The sequence below is a fragment of the Sturnira hondurensis genome, unplaced genomic scaffold, assembly GCF_014824575.4.
Source record: "Sturnira hondurensis isolate 20B ecotype Veracruz unplaced genomic scaffold, ASM1482457v3 Scaffold0004136, whole genome shotgun sequence".
NCBI classification, from domain to species: domain Eukaryota; kingdom Metazoa; phylum Chordata; class Mammalia; order Chiroptera; family Phyllostomidae; genus Sturnira; species Sturnira hondurensis.
In genome coordinates, this window is record NW_028076767.1 from 3,772,156 (window position 1) to 3,784,228 (window position 12,073).

Below are 12,073 nucleotides of genomic sequence, written 5' to 3' on the forward strand. Positions count from 1 at the left end.
AACAAGATATTTACTATTTCTAGTCAATCGAGTATTTTTTAGCATCTTTCTTAGTTAATAACATTCTTGATGCTTACAGTAAACACAAACCCATTGAAAAGTAATTCACAAGAGAAAAACCCTGAGTACGGTTATCCCACCCCCAGGGGCTCGCCAATCCAGTGTTTCCCCATCATCAGGATCCCTCCCCAGGCCAGCCCAGCAGTCTTTAAACTGGGGAGGGAGGGCTTCCCAGGGGGAAACCAGGGAAAAACCTCAGACCACTGGGGGACCTGAGGGTTTCCCATGCAGTATGAGTGACAGATGAGTTGGGGGATACTCCTTCTAGAGTCTCAAATTTTATAAATACTGCTTCCAAAAACTGGTATGTTCAAGATGATACCTTCAGTCAGGCATCAGTCATAAACGTTCTCATTTCCTGTTTATCATTCTCCTACTTAACAAAAGTGCAGCAGAGCACTGTCTTAAAATACAAATCACCTCTGGGTGCCAAAGACACAATTCAAAATATTGGTGTGGTATTTTTTAAGTTAAGTGGCTCCTTTCCATTGCTTTGAACAAAAATTAAGGCTTTAGTGGAGATACCATAAAACATTTTTAAAGACAGAACATTACTTGACTTTTGGCAAATAACTCTGAAGGAGCTGAAAGCACTGAGTGACAGCGCCACGTGAAAAACACTTCCACCCGCATCTGCTCACTGCCGTGGAAAAGGTCTGCAGCCCCACTGCCTTAGCTGACGCCCATCTCTTCCTTAGAAAGGTATCCAACCTGGTCTTCCCAACTCCTGTTTTCCTTTTTAATGTACTCCATACTATTATTATCAGGTAGCTTTTAAAAAGTTACAATGTGTGTACACGTGAACTTATCGTTGACCCTGCTTTAAAATCTGCCACGATTTTCTCCTACCATCAGATTTTTTAAAAAGGAAAAAGATCCAAAATATCTCGGCATGGTATTCAAGGCCATCCATCACTAATTCCAACTTTCAGCACTCATGCCCCAGCCACTCTCCCTACAGGAATCCCCCTCCTTGCAGATGGCACCCCTCACCAGGCCCCAAGAGGCCCCTTCACTCAGAGGACCACCCGACACCGGGATGGCCCTTCCTAGCTCTCTTCCCTCCCTGAGAAATTCCACTCAGCAATCAAGGCACATCACAAATGCCACGTCCTCTGCAAAGCTCTCTGGAATAACCAGACAGAATTAATGCAACTATTCTTTTTTTTTGCAACTATTAATGAAGAATCCATGCTGATTTTTAGAGAAATGAACATGAACAGGACAAGTTGTTGTCATCTTGTGAGGACAGAAATGTTGTCTGACATTGCTGATATTTCTACCAGGAAGTTACATCACAAGCTAAAAGAACACAAGAACAGGTGGCTTGACAGAATTTAACGATGTAAACTGCAGAGCCAAGACTCAATCAACCCCACGTCTGCCAGAGCTCCAGCTCTGGGCGATGGTTAGTAATTCAGGCTCTGGAGTTATACTACCTAGTTCAAATCCCAGCTCCACTGGTTATTAGTTCGCAGAGCACAATTTCTTTTTACTCAACTGTATAGTGGGAACTAACTTTTTACTCAGCTATAGAGTGGAAACTATAATAGTGCCAACACTTCAAAGCACTGTTCTATTAAATGAGGCGGTATACAGACAATACACAGTAGAGGGCAAACAGTCCATATAAATGTTAGCTTCCTTTATTATTATTCATAATGATTATGATATACTGCCTATTCTGTAAAACTAACATATTCTGTTACATTCTGTAACAAATTATTTTGAACCTGACTTCCTAGTTTGCAAGATGGGGAAACTGTCTTACGTATGTAGTAAGTCTTACATTATATTATGCCAGGCACAAAATAAATACATGAAAATATGTTTTCTACCCAAGTTAAATCAAGATACATATATACATTATCTCCTCTTGACTAGTATGGGCAGTAATCAATGGTTAAAATAAACCTTCCCTTTTGGCAGTAGTTTCCAGTCTTGGAACTGAGGAACTTTTACAAATTCTGACACAATCCCACATCCGGATTCTGATTTAACAGGTCTGGAGGTGCAGACATAAACACTTTCTAGGTGACTCTGATGTGCAGGCAGGATTTAGAACCAAGTCCTAAGCTCTGCCCTGGCCAGTGTAGCTCAGTGGATTGAGTTCCAGCCTATGAGCCAAAGGGTCGCCAAGTTCAGTTCCTAGTCAGGAGACATGCCTGGGTTGTGAGCCAGGTCCCCAGCAAGGGGGGCGTGCAAGAGGCAACAGATCGATGTATCTCTTGTACATCAATGTTTCTCTCCCTCTCTTTCTCCCACCCCCTCCCTCTCTAAAAAATAAATAAATATTCTTTTCTAAAAAAAAAGCACCAAATCCTAAGGTCTAAGATAGCAAAATGAGTCATTAGGCAACAGCCTCAACATTTACACACACGCAAACCAAAAAACAATCATAAGCTGAACACAGTTGGTTATGTTTCTGTTTTGCCAGAAAGAGTTAAGGAAGAGCTTATTTGGTTTTCATGTTTCAAGACTTGAATTTCAAGGAAATAAACTACACCTTGGAAAATATATTAGGGAACAATTTAGGCATATTCTTTTAAACTTTAGTGTTACCTGGACTAAAAACAAACTTATTTTTCTCTTAGAAATCTCTCCATATTTTTATAGCACGTTCACTGAAGAATCAGTTGTTAGAAAGCAAAACTTACTGTGCTTTTCACTTAAGTAATAATGGAGTTAGTTTTGCACAGCTGAAAACTGTTATCACTTTGTCCAGGACAGCGTTGAAATCAGCTAACCTGTTTGTAAAACATGTCAATGCCCAAGGCCACATCCTAGTATACTACCTTGGGCTCCTCTTCCCCCTCAAATACAACTGTAGTGAGGTATAACTCAGACACAAAACACAAGCATTTAAATGTTGAGTTCAGTGAGTTCTGACAAATATATGCACCTGTCTCCATGATAAATGTACAATGACTACCAGTGATCACATACAACATGCTATCACCCCCAAATTTCCTCATGACCCTATGTAACCTCCTTTACCCACCAGTACTCGGCCCTGAAAATCACTTACCTAGCTTCATTGACATGGAGTCATAAAGTCTGATATAAAGTCATAAAGTCTGTCAGGTTCCATATTGTGGCTTATAATAGTACTTTGGTTCCTTTTCACTGCTGAACAGTATTTCACTCAACAGATGGGTATCCCAGAATCAGTTTATTCACCAGTTGAAGAAACTCATGCTGTTTCCAGGTTTTGGCTGTTATGAATAAAGCAGCTACGGGCATACAGGTCTGTGTGAACACACATCCTCATTCCTCTTAAGTAAACACCATAGAAAGGAACTGCCCGGTGTATGTCTAACTTCATAAGAAACTACCAACTGTTTTCCAAAGCGGCTGAAACACGTTGCAATCTTATCAGAAATGTGTGAGAGGAGCACCAGTTTAACCCCACTTTCTCCAACACTCGATATTATTAGTGTTTTTAATTGTTGCCATTCTAGAGGGAGTGTAGGGGTACTGAGTTTGTGCTCAGTGTCTTTAATTTACATTTCCCTAACGACTAATAACACTCAGCATCTTTCATGTGTTTCTTTGCAATTCATGTATCTGTTTGGTAAAATGTAGTCCTACAAATTATTTTTCACCTCAATATATTACTTTGCAAATATTTGAAGAAAAGTTTAATTTATCGATTTTTTCCTTTTAAGCTTCATGTTTTTTCTGTGCTCTCTACAAGATATTTTTCCCAATCCAGAACATAAGAAGCTGCATATGGTTACCTAATCATTCCATCACTGCTTGTTGAAAACACTATTCTTCCTCATCGAATTACCTTGGCAACTTTATCAAACAATTTGTGTGGGTCACATTTCTGCATTCTACATCCTATTCCATTGATTTATATTCCTATACTTACATCAGTACCACACTGTCTTGAATACTGTAGCTTCCCACTAGAACTCTGAAATCAAGCAGTTGAAATCCTGCAATGTTAGACTTCTTTTCAAAATTGTTGTGACTATATACAAGTCTTTTGTATTTCCATATAACTTCTAGAAACCTATTGTCAATTTCTATAAGATTGACTTCTGGGATTTTTATTGGGATTGCATTCAAATTATAGATGAATCTGGGGAAAACAGATCTCTTAATAATAATGATCAAAGAGCATAATTTATCTCTCAATTTAAGGTCTTTATTAATTTCTCTTAATGTTTTAGTTTTCATCATGCAGCTCATTCATATATTCCATTAAATTTATCCCTAGGAATTTCATATTTTATGTTATTACAAAAGTAGTTGTTTTACAAGTTTCTATCTCCAAATACTTGTTGCTAGTATATAAAAATGCAATTAATTGTATACATTGACCTCATGGCTGCAACCTTGCTAAGTTCAGTTTTTAGTTCTACCAGCTTTTGGTAGATTCCTTAAGATTTTCTACATGCTATCACATCTTCTGCAAAAAAAAGACTATTTGATACTATCCCACAGATCTGTTGTTCTGTTTTTAGTTTTTGTTTTTTTCTCCATGCTTCATTTTGTAGTTTCTAATGTCATATCGTCAAGGTTGCTGATCTTCCAAAGTATCACTTGAGATACTATATTTTTCACCTCCAGAAATTCAATGTGGACTTTTTAAAAAGGTATATATAGTCCAATTCTCTCTGGTGTTCCTGTTTTCCTTTACCTCCTCTAACCTATGTGGCATTTATAGTAACTATGTCATACCCCTGTCTGGTAATTCCACCATCTTAGTCATTTCTGGGTCTGTTTCTACTGACTGACTTTTCTTTTACTTATTACTTATATTTTCCTGCCTTTTTACATGCCTTCTAATTTTTGACTGGCTGTTGGACACTGTGATTCTGACTTTTTGGTGCAGTGGATTTTGTTGAACAGTGCTGAGTTTGTCCTGGAGCTCAATTAGGTTACTTGCATCAGTTGGATGCTTTTAAGCTTTGCATTTAAGCATGTGTTAGGGCAATCGAGAACAAACTTTAGTCTAGGGCTAATGTGGCCCAGCACTAAACTTCTGAGGCTTCTTCTCAATGCCTTGTATATTACAAGTTTTTCTACTCTAACTGGTTTGGGTGCATGAACTCATTTCCAGGCCTCTGTCATTTCCAGTAATTTTTCTGCCTACTGCTTTCTAGTTTTCTTTCTCCAGTACCAGTAGTTAGCAATTCTCTCTCTCTCTCTCTCTCTCTCTCTCTTTCTCTCTCTCTCTCTCTCTCTCTCTCACACACACACACACACACACACACACTCGCACACACACAAATCAGTCCCCAGTCAAAGACTCAAGGGCACCTTTCTATAGATCTCTAGAGCTCTGTCCTCTGTCTTTGTGTAGCTACCGTGTCTCTGTGGCCTCCAAAAACTCTGATTTCTATCTTCGCTACGCAATGAAACCCCCAGGCTCTGTTTCTCTGTCTGGTTTCCACTTCCTCACACTATAGCCGGTAAACTGCATCTAGGTACCAAGCCAGGACAATGAAAGGCTCACCCTGAGTTCCTGCTCTCTGGGGTCATTGTCTACCACTGCCTGTTGTCCAATGCCTCAAACCCATTATTTTTTTGTATTTCTTTCTGGCTTCCTGTTTTAGGAAAGAGGATAAATCTGATTACTGTTGCTCTATTTTGGCCAAAGGTGGCCTCAATTTCTTAACGTAAGCTCCCCAGATGATTCAAAATGTGGGGTCGGTTTTAAGACCTAAGTGAGTAGTTTTAGTTTCCTTAACAGAAAACTACCTGGAAGATGACACACTTTTTTCCTAAGCTGATCAGGACTGGTAAGATTTGGAAGCTTGTGTCACATAAGTGCCATGCCATGGTTAGCTAATGTACTCAGAAATTTTTCAGTAAAAGAAACTCCCAATAAAACTTTGTAAAGAAACTAAGATAACATTATTCTTTGGAAGGAAGTTTGATACGGAGATATTTAAACTAAAACATCTAATATAAGATGTCACAAAAGAATGCTTTATAAACCGAGGTAGGAATAACTAATAATTTGGAAAAATCATCCTTTTCCAAAGGCATCCCAGAAAAACCCTCCTTTTACTTCTGTCTTACAGAAACCACTCATAAAAAGCATGTTCAACAGAAAAAAATACACAAACATCAATAAAAAATAAAAGTCACAGAATTTTACTAGCATGGCTTTCAAAGCCATAAAACTTGTAAATGATATAAGAACATGTACTAAAAGCAAAATTTTACCTATCATTAAAAAATTAAGTAAACTAAATCCTCTTCAATATCAGTAAATTTCATTTCTATGTACAGATTTCTTCCCATCCCTCCAGATATCCTTCTGAAACTCACCCTTCTCCAAATAAGACCTTGGGGCCCACGGCGGGTCCTCTTCAGCATAAGGATCACTATACTCAACCACGGCGGCCTCCTCCTCTTCATAGTCTTCTGGGGGAGGAGGGGGAGGGGGAGACTCATCGAAGACTGGTTCTTCCACGGGTGGTGGTGGTGGTGGCGTATCTGAAACTAAGAATGTACAAGCTGATACAACTACATCTAGTGCAAGTTCAGTATTTCCTATCTAAGCTTCTATGTTCATGGGCCATAAACCTGGACTTGAAAATAACAATCTCTCAAAAAATGAGTGGGCAAGAGAATTCCCCCACCAACTACAATGTTCCCAGTCTCCAAGCATGGCTTTCTCCTCCCAATGGCCTACTAGTATGGATGCTAAATAAAGTAATTATTAACCGAGCCCCTGAAACCTGTTTAGGCTAATACATAACCCTCTTTTCAGAGATAAATACCATATAGTCTGGTTTTAGATGGTACCCAACAATGAGCGGTTATCAGAAATATTAATAATTTGGATGTTTATATCTATATTTGATTTATTAAAAGCTAGAATGAGTCCCGAATGGTCATATTTTAAAATCTACCTCCTCTTAGTGAATTTTTAAAATTAGCATCTTAACAAATTAACAGCATAGAAATCACAAGCAAATTTGGATAACTCTGTTTTGTTTTGTTTTTTTTATATACAGAATTTCAACTAATTCAGACCAGTGTATGATGCAGAATTTCTCCAAGGTAAATACACAAGGATTAAGATATTTAAAATGTCTATTTAATGAGATCTGCTTCCACAGCTCAAGTATCAACAAAGTAATGTCTAAAATATTATCTACAAACTCAGGAACTCAAAGCTTTTTAAATGCTTGGTACATACTTGAGCACAGTTCAATAAAATAGACTGAGTAAAGAAAGCTGAACCCTGAGCGGGTAGCTCAGTTGGTTGGAACATCATCCTGAGTTGCTAAGAATGAAGGTTCAGTCCTTAGTCTGGGCACATACAAGAATCAACCAATGCATGCATAAATAAGTAGAACAACTAAATGGGTGTTTCTCTCTCCACCCCTCTTCTTCTCTCTGGAAAACCAATAAATTTATTTTTATAAATTAATAAAGGTGCATGTATCAGTTGTCCAATTTTAATGGACAACACAAAGTCTTTTTTTAAATTTTATTTATTTATTTAAGAGAGATGGTGAGGGATGGAGAAAGAAAGGAAGAGAAACATCAGTGAGCGAGAGATACATCATTGGTTGCCTTTCAAACGCTCCCAAATAGGGACCCGGCCTGCCACCCAGACATGTGCCCTGATCAGGAATCAAACCTGTGATGTTTTGGTTCACAGGCCGGCGCTCAGTCCACCAATTCCTATTTATCAGATACCAGTACTGTTTCTGTGAAATTCTCTAAGCCACCTGTTTATTTCCCATTCTTTATCTAACCCTACTGATGGACTCAAAGGGAGTTCAGAAGACTGCTACTGCCTGGTGAGCACCAGCCACATGAGCTGCACACTCCCCCCATTCCAGTACTCCTCCCGTCTGCTGTGCCACTCTGCACTCAGCAATGTACCTCCTCTATGTACTTCAAAACTTTACCCAATAACAAATAGTTCTTGTGGTCCTAATGTGTTTTTAATGAACAAAATGGATAGCTATGTGACTTTGGCATATACTTCATGACAAATTACATATGACTGTAGTAAGAATCAACAATATATCCTATTTATATTTATAAGGTAAAAAGACTGCCTTTAAACAATTCCAAAATACATATATACATCAAAGGAACTCTGTCTTTCAAAACAATCACCTTGACAAATTATGTAATAAAATTATTAAAAGATGCTGCCACTGCTTATTTTTACATTTTCAAATAACTGCATGAGAGCCAGTTTAATAAGACTTACAGAAGGCTACCATTTTTTACTTAAAATATTCCAATTATTCAGCTAGCACTTTAAAATACATTATTTCATTTAACCTTTACCTTGGAAGGTGGTGTTTTTAATCTTCATTGTTATGGATATGGAAGCTGGCTTTCCAAGATTTAAAAGTAGCCCACAGTAAGTGGAAGAGCAGAAACTGGAAAACCAATGTTCATTATTTACACTACCTTTAAAGTAATGTTTCATTATTATTCACTCAATAAATACCAACTGAAAGCCTACTCCGGCTAGGCACTATGCTCAGCACTGGGAATGGTGCAGTGGGCAAAATCCTGGGGACATGGACAACCAAACTTTCCTTTTGATTAAGTGCAGCAGGTGCTTTAAGTCATTAAGGAAAATATACAAGTAGACCAAACCTCTTACATGGGTTTCTGAACCTGAAAGATGAGTAAAAGTTAATGGCCAGGGGGTGGGATGGAGTGGAGGTAGATATTTCATATCAGATGTAAAGAAAAAAAACAAAGGCAAAGTAGGAAAGCAGGACTCCTTCAAAGAACTGACCAAAGTTCAGCAGAAAGAGGCATGAGGAGCTGAAGAGGACTACGCAGGAAGGGCCTTGCAACAGTCTGAACTAAATCCAAGGAGTGATGCAGAGCCATAGATGGGTTTGGGGAAGAATTATAGGATCATAGCTACACTACTTAGCACAGTATAACTGGTTCCAAATAATTCCAGACTTCTTGCAAACATCGATCTTAATGCAGAGTGATTATCTGCTACCATACAGTACCTTCAAAATAATGTATTTGAAAGCTCTGAAGATAATCCCAGAAGACGTATCTTCCCAAGGTGAACGTTTTGAACAGGACAACATTCATTTGAATGCATTAAGCCCTACTATGTCTTTAAAATCAGCCACACACCTCATACAGTTCCTCATTTTTATACATTTTGTAAGTGAGAAATGTTTATGGCTATGGAAAGAAATGAGAAAATATAACCCAAAAGGCAATCAAACTGCGGTAAACATTGGAGGTGCTCATGGGATGCCCTCCAATATAGATTGAAGTAACATAGGCTATTTTCAGAAATGAGCAAATAGAAATGCAAAGGCCCCTGAAAGAGGGACTGAGCCCTCAGTACAGTAAGACTGGATTATAATCAGTTAAAATACAAGAAAGAAATATGTCAATAAAAAGAGGGCATATAGTCAGCTAGGGAAGCACAAAAAAGTAGAGACTAAAAGTGTCTATGTGTTGGGTGCTTTCCTAAGTGCTGGGGAAACATTTTGGGTTTTTGGATTTTTGTCTGTGAACAAAACAGACAAAAATCCCTACTCTTCCAGAGCTTACAATCTGGTATTGGCAATCGCCATCTCTGAAGGAGCAAGAATCCTAAGCAACAGAGTGAAAACATCTGTATCACGTTGGTGAGGCCACCTTTATTATGAGATGCGTACACTTAGCTACTTCAGCCTCGTAACATTAAACCTTTCATCAAAGTAATTCCCTTGCTCAGATTCCATGCCCATCAAGCAACTTTATGATGATATAGTTCCTCATGTAGACGGCTCACAAGAGAATTCATCCACCTTACAGACTGTTCGCTGGTCTCCGTGACAGCCATTCATCAGTGAATGCTGACACAGGCCTCCTGCTACGCAGACATCAGTCTCCTGAGCGTCCTTAATGCGTCTACAGGAGAAGACATATTTATTGCCAATAAAATTAGTTATGTGATCCTGCCTGGCTCAACACCAGACTATAGGTCAACATGAATTCATTGCCAATCTATGAGGCCTCTTGGGAAACAGAGTGGCAATCTGGTGCCCCAGGGCCTACCTTGACACTTTTATAACTGGAATCACAGGACCAGAGGAAGATTCTCATCCCAGCCACAAAACCTTAAAATTCCAGTGACGGGAAACTGGACTATACTTGTCTGAGCATCCCAGAGGTGGGATAGCTGGTGACTAAAGAGCTTATCCTCAGATGTGATCTTTCTTTTGTCACATGTGCCTCATGTTATTTTGTCTCTTCTTCACTACCAGATTTTGAGTTATCTGAAAGCAGACAATTTCATCTTTATTATCTTACCCCTACCAGCTGTTCATATAGTGACTTGTTCATAATGTTCAATGCTTGAAGTATCAGTGAAAGAATGACTATTTAGCCAATCATCTATAATGACATTTTATGCCTATAATCTGATCTACAACATAAAGAAGGAATAAACTTACTATTTTCTTGGACTCTGGCCACAAATCCCATTAAAGGTAACTGAGGAGTTACCTGTAGGATGGAGGGAGGAGGAGGAGCAAGAGATACTGTAAAAACAAAAAAGGTGTGGAGGATAAGGGGTAAGGGCGAGTTACATTAAAAGAAAAGGATAACACAATAAAACATATAAGGAGGGAAACTACTGTGCACAAACATTTATCAGATGTAGTAAGGATCCTCTTTTGAGGGATAATTCATTACACACAAAACAATGTACCAGAGGGGTTTCAAGAAAGTTTTTAAAATTACAACAGGAAGCATTCATCATATACAGGTCTTCCCCAATATAAAATGTCAAATTGATTTTTTCATGTCAATAACAACACATCTTCTAAAAGAATTTCTTTATACTACCATAAATAATTTGGGTTTTTGGATTTTACCCTGATAGTTACAAGTTTAAATATCTGTCAGTACAAGAGAAAAAAACACTATATCCCAACATCCTAAATTTAGACTTTCTATTACAGTAACAGGCATGCATATTAACTGGTTCTTCATTCATTAATTAAATAAATGTTTACTGACTTCCTACTAAGTGGCAAGCACTCTGCTGAGACCAATATCAAAACCATTCTCTGACAGTCAGATCTGTGTTATTACAATTTTTCATAATCCCAATTTATACCACCTGCTCAAGCAGGTCCACGTTCTCTATGACCCCACACAAAAATGTTGGCCTTATTCCAATCATCCTCCTCAAGTCTCAGAAGATGGTGTCTTTCCATCCATTTCTAATACCTGGTAGAGTGTGTAGTGTTAGTAAGCCTTTAACAGTTGTTTAATATATGTGAATAGACAAATAAGCCAGGTATGTGCCAAATAATTTCCCAAGATGAACTCTACAGTTACAGTTTCCTTCAGGATGGGTATAAAGTATGGTGTACATCTTCTTATAAAGACAGAACACCTTCATTAGCTCCAAACTATATTTAAGACTAATAGAACTAAAACGACAAATAAGAGTCTCTACTCTCAGTGGTCACATTCTAGCTGGAAATATTAAACAAAGCAGCAACATTAACCCAGCAATATCTGTAGCAATGCCCCAGAGGTGGGAATGGCATGGTGTGTCGGTGGCAGGTAGTGGGAGTGGTAACAGTAAGGAAGACTACACAGACATGACTTGAAGAAATGGAGTCTCATCAACAAGCAGGCAAGAGTAAAGAAAGACAAGCTGAGAACCCAGTGAGGAGAGAGGCTCAGCAGTGACCAGATCATAGGACTAGAAATGTTTCCTATGTCTAGCATAAGGCACCCCAGAGAGAGAAGTACAGAACCCAGAAAGGTGAGTGGATGGGTAAATACAGAAAGATCTTACACTTAGGTAAAAGAGTACTTAGTGGAAAGAGACTGGACTCTTTAGTCAGCCACCATCAAATAACCTGATTCATCATTTTTTTGATGTTGGAACAAGTTAATTAACTTCTTTGTGCCTACTCCATAAATGTGATATAAAAAAGAGATAATGCAACCTACTTTACAGACTTGTTGCAAATTAAAAAGGACAAAACCCCACAATGTATGCAAAGAGCCTAAGCCAGGGCCTAGC

General features: G+C 38.4%; 1 protein-coding gene across 27 annotated transcripts in view; it reads right to left on the minus strand.

The window, feature by feature from the left end:
• Positions 1-12,073, minus strand: part of ABI2 (abl interactor 2) — a 99,182-nt gene that overhangs the window by 6,294 nt on the left and 80,815 nt on the right. For 14 of the 27 annotated variants that reach the window (XM_037043543.1, XM_037043542.1, XM_037043545.1 and 11 more), the window contains 2 exons: positions 10,482-10,568; positions 6,352-6,525 (listed from right to left, as the gene is read on the minus strand). In XM_037043543.1, the coding sequence (XP_036899438.1) occupies positions 6,352-6,525; positions 10,482-10,568 (261 nt within the window). The remainder of the gene's footprint in view (positions 1-6,351; positions 6,526-10,481; positions 10,569-12,073) is intronic. The other 13 variants (XM_037043552.1, XM_037043551.1, XM_037043554.1 and 10 more) reach the window with 1 other exon arrangement.